Source organism: Agelaius tricolor, unplaced genomic scaffold (genome assembly GCF_023055355.1).
Source record: "Agelaius tricolor isolate 1412-34295 unplaced genomic scaffold, bAgeTri1.0.p SCAF_10, whole genome shotgun sequence".
Taxonomy (NCBI): domain Eukaryota; kingdom Metazoa; phylum Chordata; class Aves; order Passeriformes; family Icteridae; genus Agelaius; species Agelaius tricolor.
This window is the reverse complement of record NW_027269270.1, coordinates 29,904,751-29,920,653: the sequence shown is the minus strand read 5'-3', so window position 1 is coordinate 29,920,653 and position 15,903 is coordinate 29,904,751. Positions and strand designations below refer to the sequence as shown.

At 43.3% G+C, this 15,903-nt stretch overlaps 1 protein-coding gene across 1 annotated transcript; it reads left to right on the top strand.

Annotated features, from left to right (window-relative positions):
• The first annotated feature begins 2,745 nt into the window (after positions 1 to 2,745).
• On the top strand, positions 2,746 to 15,278 carry MCM6 (minichromosome maintenance complex component 6). The gene is made up of 17 exons (XM_071435441.1): positions 2,746 to 2,997; positions 3,861 to 4,007; positions 4,569 to 4,679; positions 5,161 to 5,410; positions 6,081 to 6,246; positions 6,354 to 6,499; positions 7,400 to 7,550; positions 7,950 to 8,091; positions 8,363 to 8,504; positions 8,642 to 8,749; positions 9,304 to 9,459; positions 10,493 to 10,621; positions 11,481 to 11,642; positions 12,715 to 12,850; positions 13,086 to 13,253; positions 14,147 to 14,286; positions 14,897 to 15,278. The coding sequence occupies exons 1-17, from the start codon at positions 2,885 to 2,887 to the stop codon at positions 15,008 to 15,010; spliced, it is 2,481 nt and encodes an 826-aa protein (XP_071291542.1). The 5' UTR covers positions 2,746 to 2,884; the 3' UTR covers positions 15,011 to 15,278.
• The last annotated feature ends 625 nt before the right edge of the window (positions 15,279 to 15,903 follow it).

The following is a 15,903-nucleotide window of genomic DNA, read 5'->3' as shown; positions in this document are numbered from 1 at the left end:
ATTATAAACACAGCTGATTGTCACAGATTTACTACTGATGAATCCAAGTTTCAAAATAGTTGTTTACTTAGCTAAGCCAACTGGAATGAATTTAATTTAATTACCTTTGTTCATACAGAACTGGTAATATATTCCACTTCGGATGTGCATTCTTCTAACCAGGAGCAAAATTACAGACTTAAATTTCCTGTCTACAAAAAAATATCCTGGGTGCTGTTTCTTGCTCTAGATTTGGCAGCAAGTTTTGTGCATACATGCCTGTAACAACTGTGCTTATACCAACTATTTTAGGAGTTATTCAAACTCATGCTGTACCTTCATTTATTCACAGTAACTGCACAAGAACAAGAATTCGGATGGAGGCCCTGATTCCTTTGTCTGCTCGATCCATTCATGCAGCCTTTCTTAGCTAACAGAAAATAATTATGATCATAAATCAAAATACAAAAAGCATTTGTCCTAAATGTCATCTTAACAGGATACTTTGGTGGGAGCTGCACAGTGCTAGAACTTAGTTTGAAACCCTGCAAATAATAGAGGTCTAGAAGACCTTTATGGTGTTTTGATAGGTTTCAAGTCTGCTGCAATAGTTCTGGAAAAGTAAAACATGTACTGTCCTTTATTTCCAGTAACTTGCAGGAAGTTTACCAGTTTACAAGGAATCCACATTGCTGCTGCTTCTTCACCAGGTAAAATGGTTTTGGTTTTGTTTTCTTTCATTATATACAGATGGTAATTACAATAGTGCAGTGTTTTAAGGAACTATAAAGCATATTGTTTAGGGTAGCCAGGGAGTCTGCTTAGAACAAACACAAAGCTTCAGTTTGCTTCTGAAGTTTAACTGCACCATTTCCCTCTGAAAACCCATCTGTGTTCACTGAGCTGTCTGATTCTGCCCAGTGGGAAAGAGGACTCAGGCTGTTCTTTTGGCAGCCAAATGCAGGCCTGGCTCCCCATGGCTGCCCACACCTGCTGGGATAACCCTGGTGGGCTGCACCTCACAGCTGCTTGCTCCCTGCCCACTGGGCCAGGGCAGGAGGAAGGGAAGAAAAAAAGCAGGAAAACTTGGTGCTTTCACCTGGTGCCTGTCAATTCCAGGCATATTGGACACCACTCAATGTGAAAGTAAAGGATGGAGGAGAATGCCTTGACTATATCCATTGTGGAACACCATATGGCTGCCATGGACTCGGGTTCACACTGGGGTTCCAGAAACTTCCCCAAACATATTTTAATTATTTATTGTTTCTTCTTTGGGTAATTGTAGATTCTTTTTTGAGAGAAGGATGGATTATTTCTTTCAAAACAAACCTCACAACCAACTTGTGTGCATTTTTCCAAGTATTATCTCACAAAAAATGGAATTTACTCACAAGTGTTTTAAAAATTACGAAATTAGTTCTACAATCTCTCACTTACTATTTTGCAGTTAAGTCTCTGTTCGTTATATGGCAAGTGTGCTGTGACATGAACAAACACTGCTGCAGGAGGCTGCTGCTGCTGGCACTTCTGAAAGGGTTTCAAAACTGAGAAAGAGCCTTTAACTGCTATAATTACACCAAAATTCCCAGTTTAGGCAGAGATTAATGACTTTGCAGGTGGCAGAGCAATTGTAAGCAATTTTTCATAGATGTTGAAGCAGTTCCTGCTGGCAGGCACCGTGTGCCAGCAGCTGCCATTCGGGAATGGCTGTCAGCCACGGCACCGCTTGGCAAATGTTGCCTTCAACCATCCTGCAGTGGTGCCAGTGAGTAGCCAAGTGTCCAGACTGTGTCCAGACCCTCACCTGGGGTAGTTTACACCCTTTCCACCTGGGCCAGTTCTTCAGAAGCTGGAGATGCTCCATGGCGTGGGTCTCCTCTGTGAGCAGCTGCCCAAGTGCCTCCGGTTCACATGGTGGGGATTCCCTGCCTTGGTCATTCCTCAGCGGTGCCCTGGCCACACCACAGTAATTTTAACTCCAGCCACCATAGCTGATTTCTTCGTGGGGAAAGCAATGTTGTGTGGAAGCTTCACTGCAGCTGCTGTGCTGAAGCTGCCCATAGCTGACACCTCCAGGCCTATGGTTCTGGCATCCCCAGCATAAGAAGGACATGAAACTGTTGGAGCAAGTCTACAAGAGGGCCATAAAGTTGATAAAAGGAATGGAGCTCCTCACCTGCAAAGACAGGCTGAGAAAGTTGGGGATGTTTAGCCTGGAGAAAAGAAGGTTGTGTGGAGAACTCATAGCAACCTTCCAGTATTTTAAGGGGCTACAGGGAAGACTCTTTGTCAAGAACTGTAGTGACAGGACAAGGGGAATGGACATACATTGGGAAAGGGGAATTTAAGTGAGATACTAGGAAGAAATTCTTCACTGTGAGCATGGTGAGACAGTGGAAGAGGTTGCTCAGGGGGGTTGTGGATTCCTCATCCCTGACAGGGTTCAAGACCAGGTTGGTTATAAGCCCCTGAGCTCCATGGTCGAGTGGGAGGTGGGCTGGGATTAGATGATCTTTAAGGTCCCTTACAGCCTCTTAGCATTCTATGCCTCTGTTTCTCAATGGGAAGGATTGTACTGCTCTGGCACAGCTCTAAGCCGCCCGCAGCAGTGAGCAGGTCGCTGACAACCGCAGGACCGGCCCCGTTCGTTGTCCCTGACGGCGCAGCTCGGGGCGGGACGCTGGGGCGGGACGCTGGTGCCGGCCGCTGCCCCGGCCGCCTCCTCAGAGTCCGCCCTCAGCCCTGCCCGCCCCTCGCCTTTGGCGCGAAAACGGCCGCGGCGGGCGGGGCTCTGCGGCACAGCGGGCGCCGATTGGTCGGCGCGGCGGGCGCGCGGCCCACGTGGTACGCGGCGTGGCGCGAACCGCTGTGGGGCCGGTCTGGGGCAGCGGCAGCGATCGGGATGGATCTGGCAGTAGCGGCCGTGGGGGGCGCGGGCGCGGCGCCGCAGCACCAGCAGGTCCGCGATGAAGTGGCCGAGAAATGCCAGAAGTTGTTCTTGGACTTCCTAGAGGAGTGAGTGCCGGGGCCGGGCCTGGCGGCGGGCGGACGGGGTCGGCAGCGGGTGGCGGGCCGGCAGCGCCTCACGGAGGGGCCGCCATTTGGCGAGATCCTGTCAGGGCCTGGTGCCCCCTGCCCTTGGCGTTCAGCTGGAAAAGCTCGGCTGTGATCTCAGCCCCTGCCGGGAGGAATCTGTAGGAAGGCAGCACGGTGCTCTCTTGGTAGGCAAAACCCTTCTCGGAGAGTTTCCGCGGAAACGCTGCCCAGAGAACTTGGGAGGTCCTGGAAGTGTCTAAGGTTGGATGTGGCTTTGGGCAGCCTTGTCTAGTGGAAGGTGTCCCTGCCATGGCAGGGGGTCGAAACGAGATATCTTAAAATCCCTTTTAAACTAAACCGTTCTATAATTATATGATTTTTTAAAGGTGCATTTGGTCCATTTTAACAAAGTTTTATCATAGCTGTGGTAAAAACGCGTTCCACGGCTTGGGTGTTAGACGTTAATATATCTGTCTCCCTGCGGTTTGCCTCCTGAGGGGCCCATCCGCATCAAATGATGAAACCATTAGCATCACCCAGAGGAAACAAAACGTTGTTTGCTGGTGCAGAGTCATTGTTAAACCTTAAACAAAACTTTGTCTGGCACTGGGACAACTCTACTGCTATATGAAATGTAAATCCGGTGTGTCTGTGCTAGGATGTGAATAGAGCAGATGTAGCAAGGGGGTAGAAGAAGAAATACTGTTGGAAAAGGGCTTTGCAAGGGACTGTGGGATGCCTGAATGTGAGTGATCCTTTCCTCTGTCTTTTCTCCTGAACTCTGAAGTATTCAGTTGCTGCCTGGTGTGTGACTCTGAAACGTTCTCCCGAATCACTTTCAGGTTCCAGAACAGCGATGGGGAGGTCAAGTACCTGCGAGATGCTGAAGAACTGATCCGGCCAGAGCGGAACACACTGATCGTCAGCTTTGCAGATTTGGAGCAGTTCAATCAGCAGCTCTCTACCACTATTCAGGAGGAATTTTACAGGTGAAATGTAGAATTTTTTTTCAGGTAAAGCTGAGCTCTGCTAGAGTCTCAGGCCCATACTGTCTTGCTTTTATGTAAAAAAATAAGAGGCTTATCTTCTTTCTGCATCCTGAAAACATTTCTATTTAAGATTTTTTTTTACTGTCTTAAAGCTTTTCTTAGTGGATTCCTCTCTGGAAACCATGAGTTAACCAGATAATTTGCGTTTATTGTAGTAAAGAGGTAGGTGGTCAGTATGACAATACAGAATAAACTCTAAAATTCCCTGCTCTGGCAATGTTTTATTGAGTTGGTCGCTTATTTTGAAGATATATTTCTTAACATAAGGATAAAAGTGTCATAAAATGAGACACTAAAAAGTCTATTTTCAAACAATAGTACAAATAACATTATTATGCAGTGATCTCACGTTAGCATATCTGGAGTGGTTTTTTTGGGTTATACAATATAGAATTAAAAGCCAGAACCTGGAAATCTGTTGCAAGCCTTTAATGTAATCTAAAGCAGAGAAGGCATTTTGATACCTTCTCTAAAATTTGACCTTTTTTTCCCATATTTCAGGGTTTATCCATACCTGTGTCGAGCAACAAAGGCTTTTGCCAGAGACCACGGAAATGTTCCTGCAAACAAGGATTTTTATGTTGCATTCCAGGACCTGCCTACCAGACACAAGTAAGATGATTATTAATTCCAGAAACTTGTGCTGTTTTACTACCAGGGCAAAACATTTCAAAGCATGCTGAAAATGTTTTGGTTATGTAGTGTGAAATGTGTAGTTGGCCAGTACAGTTGTGACAAAGTTTCCTGATCTTGTGCAGGAGATTTTTTAACTCAGTTTTTCATTTGTAATTCACACTCAGATAGTTAAATTCATTATATGTCACAAACAAGTGTAACTTCTCTAGTTAAAAAAAAAATTAGCGTGTGTGACTTTTGAAGTACCAGCGATCTAACTTTTGCATTGGTTTGACCTTTAGTATTTATTTAAAAGTTTATGTAAAATCATAAAATGAGAATATATTGTAGTAAGTTTGTTTCTTTTGTTTGTTACAGCAGTTGTTTAGTCAGAGTTACACTGTATTGTATCTTAGTACCCTGGGCCTAAAATTGTCAACTCAGTAATTTAATCCTTGTGAATTTCTGCTTTAAACAGAATTCGAGAACTGACTTCAGCAAAAATTGGCTCCCTGCTGCGCATCAGCGGGCAGGTGGTTCGTACCCACCCCGTCCATCCCGAGCTGGTCAGTGGAACCTTCCTGTGCCTTGACTGCCAGACAGTGATCAAAGATGTGGAGCAGCAGTTCAAATACACCCAGCCAAACATCTGCAGAAACCCAGTCTGCGCCAACAGAAGGAGATTCCTGCTGGACACAAACAAATCAAGATTTGTTGATTTCCAAAAGGTACGGGGGTGATGTTGGGGGGTGATGACACCCAGTAATGTTCCTGTGGTAGTTGGAAGATGTTATTTGTACTTTTACACATTGAAGATGGTTAATTGTTCTGCAATGTCAAGAAAAAACCTAAGGAAAGGCACTGCAATTTATGCAAAAGGTTTCTTCCTATCTCTGGAAGACTTAGGTAAACCTAAGGAAACAGGAAATTATTAGTTTTTTTGTGTGACATTTATTGTCTAAATAAGCCGCCGAAACTCCACATATTCAAGCCAGAGTTAGTTTCATGTTGCCAGCACATCATGTGTAGCTGCTTTATACAAGTATGAAAAGAGGTGCTTATGGGTATCTGCAGTGTCTTGCTCTTCCAGGTTGATTTACTCTGACAAATCCTCACCACTTCACATCCCACAACTGTATTTTATGTCAGCCACATTAACTGAAATTTTCAGGTTACCTTTCAGAATTGTCACTGTGGCCCTTGTACATCCTCTAAGCTGCTCCAAGATCCTTAGAAGCTGATTAGTGAAGGGATTTTTGATTGTGTGTTGTAGAGTGAGAGGGATTGACAGGGATAGCAGCAGTCAGATGCTGTTTAACACATCTGTTAGCAGTGTAGCTTTGGAAGCAGTTTCAGATCTGGTGAGGTGCTCAGTGTTGAAGTTTCTCTCCGTGCCAGGTGCGCATCCAGGAGACGCAGGGCGAGCTGCCGCGTGGCAGCATCCCGCGCAGCCTGGAGGTGATCCTGCGCGCAGAGGCCGTGGAATCCGCCCAGGCGGGTGACAAATGTGACTTCACCGGCTCACTGATCGTCGTGCCTGACGTGTCCCAGCTCGCCACACCAGGTTTGCTGCTACTCCATGGGGTGTCCTTCATGGGGTGGGACCATGACCTCCATGGGGTGTCCTTCCCGTGCTGGGAGCCGCTGTCCTGACTCCCGTTTCCCTGGCAGGGTTACGTGCAGAAACCGGCTCGCGGGTGACGGGGACAGAGGGCTACGAAACCGAAGGCATCCGGGGGCTGCGCGCCCTCGGCGTCCGGGAGCTCTCCTATAAACTCGTCTTTCTGGCTTGTTACGTGGCACCCACAAACCCACGGGTGAGTCTGCAGAGAATGGAGATTGAAAGGTGCTGGTGATTTCTGTTCTGTATGGTTTTCCCTCAAATTAGGGAGCAGGAATGGGTAAAGCTTTAAGTGTGTGTGTGTGCCACCTTTCTGTGTTGGTTTGAACCAGACCAATAGTTCTTTATAGTCTCATTGAATCTACATAGCGAAGTTACTTTCTTGTCTTTGTTGCTCGTAGCATTTTTCACAGATGTGATTATTTGCCAGTGTTACAGTTTGTTCTAAACAGCTAACTGGCACATGTATTTCCATTCAGCTTTCATCCATTTCTGCAGCATTTCCTTTTCTTCCAGGAAATCCTATAGCTGCATTTTGTCACAGGAAAGACAGGGATCCTTTTTTTCTCTCTGGTTTATCAAGTGACATCTTGGGATGTTACTGCAATGTGACTAACACTAAGTACATCTGGGTTTTGGCATGGTGTGGTGCTGTAATCTATCATTCTGCTAACAGCATCACCATCACATAGGATAAAAACAGCATCTGGTATGTTCTGGGAGTAGTTGTTTCTGGCCCCCATTTCAGAGCATCAAAAGACCTTGGAAGTTCCAGTTAATGTAAGAATGCTTACAAAGACAGTTTTAGTCAAAGGAAGTCATATTGGTTTTACTCTTTTTTTTTAATCTCTGTTCAAGCAACTCACTTGGGATTTTCTTACTAACTAAAGTTACACCATTGATTTTGCCTGCTAGGAAATTGGGTATTGGTTTTTAAAGGTATAAGGTAATGAAGTTACTCAGCCTAAGGGCAGCTTTTCAGAATGTGTTCCTCCCATCTAGATTTCAGAGCAAGTTTTTGTGACCTGTCTGCAGTGCTCACATTCATTAGTGACTCTGTTACTACTTTTAATGCTGTTTTATTTCCTTGTTTTAGTTTGGTGGAAAAGAGCTCCGAGATGAAGAACAGACTGCAGAAAGCATTAAAAACCAAATGTCTGTGAAAGAGTGGGAAAAGGTTTTTGAAATGAGCCAAGATAAGAACCTCTACCATAATCTGTGCACCAGCCTCTTCCCTACTATCCATGGTAAGAATCCATTTGTGGCCTTAGAGAGGGAAGATTTCACTTACGTAAATTAATTAATTCCTTTTGCTGTATCTGTAGTTTATGGGAAAGGTTGAAAGCCCTGTGCCAGCTACCACAAACTCCCCCTCAGCACTGGTTGTGCTAGAAGAGGAAAATTTATTTTTTGAGTATTTGTGGTGTTTAATTATTATGGCCTGCAAGCCCAATGTAGAGGGTTGGGTTTGATGTCAGGTGTTCTGCTACTGAACCCTACAGGTTTTAGTGGATGCTTAGCAAATAGGTGATTTCTGAGCAGAAGTGTCCAAATGCTCTAAAATTCTGGCGGGGTGGAGGTTTTTTTTAAATAGGAAAATTGTGGTGGTTTTTTGGATGTTTAGTTAAATGTCTTTTCTGGGGCAGGTAATGATGAAGTAAAACGCGGGGTCCTGCTGATGCTCTTTGGAGGAGTTCCCAAGACCACTTCAGAAGGCACTTCCTTGCGTGGGGACATCAATGTTTGTGTTGTTGGTGATCCAAGTACAGCCAAGAGTCAGTTCCTAAAGTAAGATTACACCCCAACCTTTAACTATTGTCCAGTGTGCACTGTGCCTTTTTCTGTGTTAACTGTAGGAAAGGGAAGTAAAATATTTGAGAATATTTCCAGAGATTGTGTGGATGTGAGTGAAGTATTTGAGCAGGGCTAAAACAAACTCAACACACAAATTGCCAAATATTTTCAAAGGATGTTGACTATTAAGAATACAAATTATTTGCACATTTAAAATTATCAGAGGTAGATGAAACACTGGAGGTTTTATTCCTCTTTTCCACAGGCATGTGGATGAGTTCAGTCCCCGTGCTGTGTACACCAGTGGCAAAGCCTCCAGTGCCGCGGGTCTGACAGCGGCTGTGGTGAAAGATGAGGAGTCCCATGAATTTGTCATTGAGGCTGGAGCACTGATGCTGGCAGATAACGTGAGTCTAGGAAGGGGAGAGGTTCCTTCATCCCTAGAATGAGTTTGATTGATGACAAAGAGCCCTAAATTGTCTCAGTGATGCTTGTTTCATAAGTGATTGGTTCTGGGTCACTTATTTTCATTTTCCTGCTGCAGGGTGTTTGTTGCATTGATGAGTTTGACAAGATGGAGGTGCGGGATCAAGTAGCCATTCATGAGGCAATGGAACAGCAGACAATATCCATTACCAAAGCTGGAGTGAAGGTAGCTTGCACTACTCCTCTGTGTAGTCTAGCATCACCTGACTTTGTTATGTGTATTGATGTGGCTTCACCTGCCAAATCTTCATGTAACCTCTGCAGCTGCCTCACTGTGGCAGGACAGAGATCACTTGTTGCAAAGTTCTTGTGGCACATACCCAAAGAAGGTCAGAAATGTTACTGAGAGTTAAAAAGTAGTGAACAAGAAACAGAAAATGGGAAAAGCCTAACCTTGAAGTAACCCCAAAAAAGGTTACAGAATGGTGTGTGTTTGTAGAAAAACAGGATCTTGTGAAAAGCAATTTTCAGGGCTTGTTTCAGTATTATTGGCAAGAGTGTGGCAATGTTTCAATATTGATCATCAAACTGTGTCTCGGGGCAGAGACCTGGTTAGAAAGGGCTTGTTGGTGGAGTTTGGGTGATTTTGAGGGGTGATTGTTGTAATACCTGCATTGGACTCCTAGAAGGTGTTAAGCTAACCCATTTGGGTTGCTATGAGTTGGTTTAGGAAGTGGTCACAGATAGAGATCTTTTAAATTTATTTTTTTCCACTGTCAGGCTACTCTGAATGCCAGGACCTCCATTTTGGCTGCAGCAAACCCAGTTGGTGGCCGCTATGACAGATCCAAGTCACTGAAACAAAATATCAACCTGTCAGCTCCCATCATGTCCCGCTTTGATCTCTTCTTCATCCTTGTGGATGAGTGTAATGAGGTAATTTTAAGGAATTTTAGAATAGTTTGTGTCAGAAAAGATCCCTGGAGGTCTCTAGTCTAACCTTGCACTCGGATCATTGAGAACAGTTTGCCAAGACTTGACCTGGTGAGTTTTGAGTATCTCCAAGGATGGAGATTCTGCAGTCTCTCCAGGCCCCTGCAATGTATGACAACTCTCATGTGTTCAAAAATAATAACTTTTATATCTAATCAGAATTTCTCATGGTTCAGTTCATGTGGGTTGCCTCTTATCCAAGGACTATTTGGCTTCATCACATCTATGCTGGCCAGTAAAGCAGTTGATTTCCTTTCAGGCTGAACAGACCTTGCTCCTCTAGCCTCTCATACATCATGTTCTCCTGCCCTCTGACCATCTTGGTGGCCCTCTGCAATTATGAGTGAAGCAAATCTCATGAGAATGTCTTGCTCCTGCTTTTCTGCTCTGTCTGTGCAGCTAAAAGCTGGCAGTACAAATTTTAACATACTCTGCTGAATACAAGGATGCTGCCTTTTCATCGTGTAGTGGTTTGACCTGCAAACTTTAAACCATTAGTCATTTTTACAAATGGCTGGGCACTAAGGCTGAGACTGCTGCCACCTGTCTATGTGGCATTTGCCTTGGGAATGCATGAGATCCAGAGATTAATGTTGGTTCAGCCACTGTTCCGCTCAGAGTGATTATCTAATTGAGAAGGGACTGGTGAGAGAGACAGCAGGCTGAAAAGGAAGGAAGTTCCCACGCTGCAAAGTGCTGCTTTCTGCCTGTTCTCTGGCTAACTTGTAACTCAGGAGAGTTCCAAGAGGTTATAAATCCTAAAACTGCCTTTTATCCCTCCTCTACCATGTTTCCTTGTATTAAAACCCCCAGGACATTGTCCTGGACCTCCTGGCAGAGAGTTTGTCTCCTGGAAAGGGCAGCTGTGCCATGAGGATTACAAGTAAACAGGGGCAATGGGGAGGAAGAATAGAAGTGTTGTTTTGCTCTTTGGCTGGTGCTGTGCACGTGAAGCTGACTCAGCCCAATGTCCCAGGTGATAGATTACGCCATTGCCCGGCGCATCGTGGATCTGCACTCCAGAGTGGAGGAGTCTGTTGACCGTGTCTATTCCTTGGATGATATCCGAAGGTATCTGCTGTTTGCAAGACAGTTTAAACCAAAGGTAATTTTACTTTTTAAGTGAACTGGGGAATGGTTGTTCTGTCTGAAGAGGTCCAAAGGAACAATAACTCTGCAGCAGGTTTTTCTCCAGCAAACACCAAGACGCTTGGGGTAGCGTTTTCTCAAGGAAGGAGCCATAAACTCAGGTTATTACCTAGAAACAGAGTGTATTTTGGAACCTGGTGCTCCTAAACTCCAGAAACCCAGTCAGCCCAGCTGAGACTGTTATAGTCCATGGCAGTCCTTAACCTTTGTCTAGAATAATTGAGGGATGACTTCATGGCCTTCTCATACCTCACAGGTATGGGTTATTCGACATGGCTGCTGCAGAGTTTTTTGTAGTTTATTGACTTACTGCTTAATCAGTTTGTGTGTCTTTATTTTAAAAGGGTATTGTGCCTCTATTTCTTTGCTTTTTGGTAAAATACAGAACATGGGAAACTGGTCTAACTACAGATTTTTTTGGCGTCTATCCAAGTAGCAGCTTGGAAGGGTTGTGTGTTGGATTTTTCATAAGTCTATAAACAGAACAGTCTAGTAGGGACAGACATGAATTATGTCTGGAAACAAGTCAGTAGAAGAGAGAAATTGTTAAAAAAACCTGCTGTAAAATAATTAATGCAGCTATGTACTTACTGTAATTTCATTGTCATTGATAGGTTTAATCGTTATTACAACATAATTTCAACATAATGTGGTTGCCATTATACTTCCATAGAGTATGTGTATAGCATAGAATATTTCAGATAAAAGCAGCAGCCAGTACAGCAAAGGCTGTACGCTGCCAATCTAATGCAAGAAGAAAAAGCTTTAATACCCTGAGCACTGGAACTCCTGGCACTCTGTTTGATGGCACACAGATATCCAAGGAGTCTGAGGACTTCATAGTGGAGCAGTACAAGCGGCTGCGGCAGCGCGATGGCTCCGGGGTGACCAAGTCATCCTGGAGGATCACAGTGAGGCAGCTGGAGAGCATGATCCGCCTGTCTGAGGCCATGGCCCGCATGCACTGCTGTGATGAGGTACCAGGGGTGTGATGGAGGTCTGGGGAAATGTTCATGGAATTGTGTGGGAGTTGTGCATTTGCTGTTTGACTGTGATTTTGAACATAGTCCTGTGGGTGAGGAGGAGAGCTTGAGTCGTAGTCGTACTCAGTCTGAGTCTGTATGCCAGAAACTGTTTTAAGGGATGACTTGTAAAACTGGTGTCAGCTGGTCCAAACTGAGAGCTTGCATGATTTTGTATCACAGCTGTGTCAGCGCGCAGCCTCCTACCCATCAAATCATGGCAGTCACCAACTACTGCCAGCCAGGGCTGTTGGAAGTTTCTTTCCTGATCTTTCAGTTTGTAGTCTCTTGGCTCTCTTCCGTTTGCAATCTGAAAAGCCAAAGTTCACCAAAGTATCTGGACCCCCCCCCAAGAGTAGCTGTATGTGTGATCTGAGCTCCTGCTCACATCAGCCACTGCTGAAAAGCACATTGTTCTGGCTGTTAACTGTAGTGTGATTGCTGCCCCTCTAGTCCTTGCTTTCAACCCCAGCAGGCCTTTTGAAATGTTGATTAGAGGCTATGTGACACATGCAGGGATGGAACCCTGCTCGCTGGTTGTGTAAGGGCACCCTTTGGGTTCTTTTAAATTAAATTCAGTTTATAATGAAACAGATAGCTTTTAGGTTATGGCTCAGCTACAGATGATTTTTCCAGTTTTTGCTTTTCATTTCTGGAGGAGAGTATCATTAATTACATCTCTCTTTCTTTCATATTGTCTCTGTTTGGACCCATTTCTTTCATGTTTCTTGCTTCACCGATCTTTCTCCCAAATGTTTTTGGCTTAGTAAAAATTTTATCGACTCCACATGATTGCTAAATCCTGAAAGATTAATCAAGCTGCTTTTCCCTCCATAACCTTGCATGACCTTGGAGTACTTGTAGTGGGATAGAATTTAATTTGCAGAGTATTTACTGCTTAGGATTAATCAGCTGAGATGTGTAGAAAATCCCTTTGTCAGAATCAGAGATGAGTCTCTGGAGCTGTTTGAAAACTAGAAGCACCTCTGTGCCTATTTAATATATGTTTTTTTCAAATCATCCTCAGGTTCACCCAAAACATGTGAAGGAAGCTTTCAGGCTTTTAAATAAGTCCATCATTAGAGTTGAGACTCCTGATGTCAATTTAGACCAAGATGATGACCAGCAAATGGAGGATCAAGAGGACCAAGATGGAGTCAATGGTAAATTACTTAGAGAAATTTTTCAAAGAGGAAAGTCCTTCCAGTCTTTACAGCTTACCTTGATTGAGCATGTGCGTCTCTTCAGTTTCTCATCTAATGTGTTCTAGAAATCTGGGCTCCTGCTCTTTCAGCAACTCACCCAGTTGGTCACCAAAAGCTTTTCAGCTTTTCAGAGTATTAAATAGCTAAAAGATGTTTTAGATACAGCTTTAAACGTGAGCATGTGTCCAAACAGGTGAGGCAGAAGCTCCAGCTGGGGTCAATGGTCTTGTGAATGGGATCAATGGCCACTCTGAGGATGTGAGCAAGGATGCTGCACCCAAAGCTTCTCTCAGGCTGGGCTTCTCTGAGTACCGACGCATTTCTAACCTCCTGGTGCTGCACCTCAGGAAAGCAGAGGAAGGTAAGAATTTCTGCAAAGAAGGCAGACACTGACTTCAGGGAGCAATTGTTACTGCATCTCTTCCTGTTGTACATGGGATTTTCACTCTTGTTGAGACAACAAACTTAATCAGGTCATGTGTAGACCTATGCTCATATGACAGTAGTATATCTGGTGATGGAAATAGGACTTCCTGGAGTTTCTAGCTCTGTTACCTTAGTCATTTATCAAAACCTATGGAGCTGAGCAGCATGTCAACCAAGTAGAGCCAGAAGAGGCTCATTGTAGCACACAATGGTGTAACCAAGCTAAAAGAGTCTGTAGCAGTGAGAACTGGAGCAGGAGCTTTAATGCATGCCAACAACCACAGCCTGTCTTAAGCAAATGGCTGGATTAGTTCTTCAGAAGCTAAAATATTTCAGTTGCCATGAGGCTACTCCTGCAGTGAAATGCAGCAGTTGTCTCATGGCAGATACTAAAGCTGCAAAGCTTTTGGAAGGGTGTGGAGATGACAGTGTGTGTTCAAATGTGAGTGCATGTGGAAGGATGGATGACTCCTGGCTCTGTGTGACAGTGCTTTTTCTTTAGCCCTTACTTAGAGGAAAGGTGTGTTAGTCCTTGTGACTGGTTTTTCTTGAAGCTGAAGGCTGATGGGATTTGGAAGCCAATTGAAAGCATAGAACTGAAAGCTTCCATTCTCAATCTAATTATCTCCAATTAAACCATGACACAGCACCCTCCTGTGCAAAATATGGTGCTTTAGGAAAAAAACCCGTAAGTCTGACCTTTCCTAAACATCTTTAAAAGTATGTTTCTCTCTTCAGCATTGTGAATGTTAATATGTAAATTCTTTTCTCCTATTGTTTGAGTGGTAATTTACTGCTGCTGTGTTAATGAAATTATTTTCTCTGCAGAAGAGGATGATGCAGCACTAAAGAGGAGTGAACTTATTAATTGGTATCTAAAGGAAATTGAATCTGAAATCGAATCTGAAGAAGAACTAATTAATAAAAAGAAGATCATAGAGAGAGTCATTCACCGACTTACACATTATGTATGTATAGAGATGTGTGGGTAGTGAAAAAGGGTTTTGGCTTGTATAGGGTTGTAACTTATATATTAAAATGTTTCCTTTTTAATAGAATACAATCCTGTTTGGAGAAGTCTGTTTTGTTCTTCCATTGATTGATGCAGTATAAATGTCTTCTTTATTTAAAAAACCTGCTACAGTAATTACAGGAAAAACCACTGAAATAAATTAGAGATGTGTATAAGTAAAAGTTCCAAGTGCTATACTGTGTCACTATAGAAGTGTGATATTTTTCTGTTTTTTTACAGCAATTATACATTAGGATACAAAAATACAATTAACACTTGTATTCAATGGATAGCCTGAAGTCAGAGGCATACAAGGGCATTTTGGAGGAGAAAGTATGACAAAATAAACTACTTTTCACTTTTAAAGACACAAAACCATTACAGTGGAAAGCATTAGGCTGGAAAGATCCCAGAAAGGATACAACATAGAAGTGATTTCCCCTGAATGCTGTTTTTAAGGATCTCTTAGAGCGTCCTTAGAGGTCCTACTGATATAAAAATGCTTTTTAAAGAGTACAAACAAACATCTCTGCCCTTGTTTTAACACAACTCTTTGTGTGTTGCAGGACCACATTCTGATCGAGCTGTCCCAGTCAGGACTGAGAGGATCCAGGGAAGAGGAGACTTTTGATGATGATCCATACCTGGTTGTCAACCCCAACTATCTGCTGGAGGACTGAGGGCTGAGAATGGCATTGTAGAGCTCACTGGTTACAAGTTGGAAAATGCATTCTTTTCTTGCAGGGGTTGCTGTGTGGCTAATTCCTTAAATTCCTATGACTGTGCCAGAGTGTGGTCAGTAATATGTGATTTCTCATTTACACTGAGCATACCTGGAAAGCTTTTAAAGACATCACACACATGTATTAGTTCCACTGTTAGCTCTGAATTTCAGTGCCATCATCTGGATGCAGAGGAGAATCATCCAATAGCTTTTTTCATCATCAAGCTGTGTAGATGTTTCTGTTTTAAATAAGATTAATTTTACATTTAGTAGACATTTTATGCTATAGGTTTTTACTGTTTTTCTTATTAACATAAATAAAAGCTGATTAAATGTCTGGGGGTGGGTTTGTTTTTACTCACATGTGAGATTGCTGTTTTCTATGCCTGTCATTTGAGGCTGAAAAAAACAGTAATCTAAATGTTTAATGTGTTAAGGAAGACCAAATTTCCTGGATGAGTGATGCTCTTTTTTAAGAAGTTTTTTTAACTTCCTGTAATAGACAATGAGAAACTGATTGCTTCTCTTTCTTTTTAGATGGACTAAAGATGTGCAGGCTCCTGTTGCATTTATCAAGTAGAAAATAGCAAATAGCCAAGCCCAAAGCAAGAGTTTAAGTCAGCAGGGCAGAAACCCCTACCTTGATGAATGTCTTGACTTGTAAGTGAATTAAAAACTGCCACCATTTGTGAGGGATTTTTAAGATTATATTTGTAAACCTGTTTGAAGATCTTTCTATAAGATAACTTTGCTTGAATTTCTACTCTCAATTTTTTTACTGTAAACTAGAGGATTATTAAATTATCTATTAAGAATTTAAAATACCTGAATATTTGTCTTGTTTCCTGG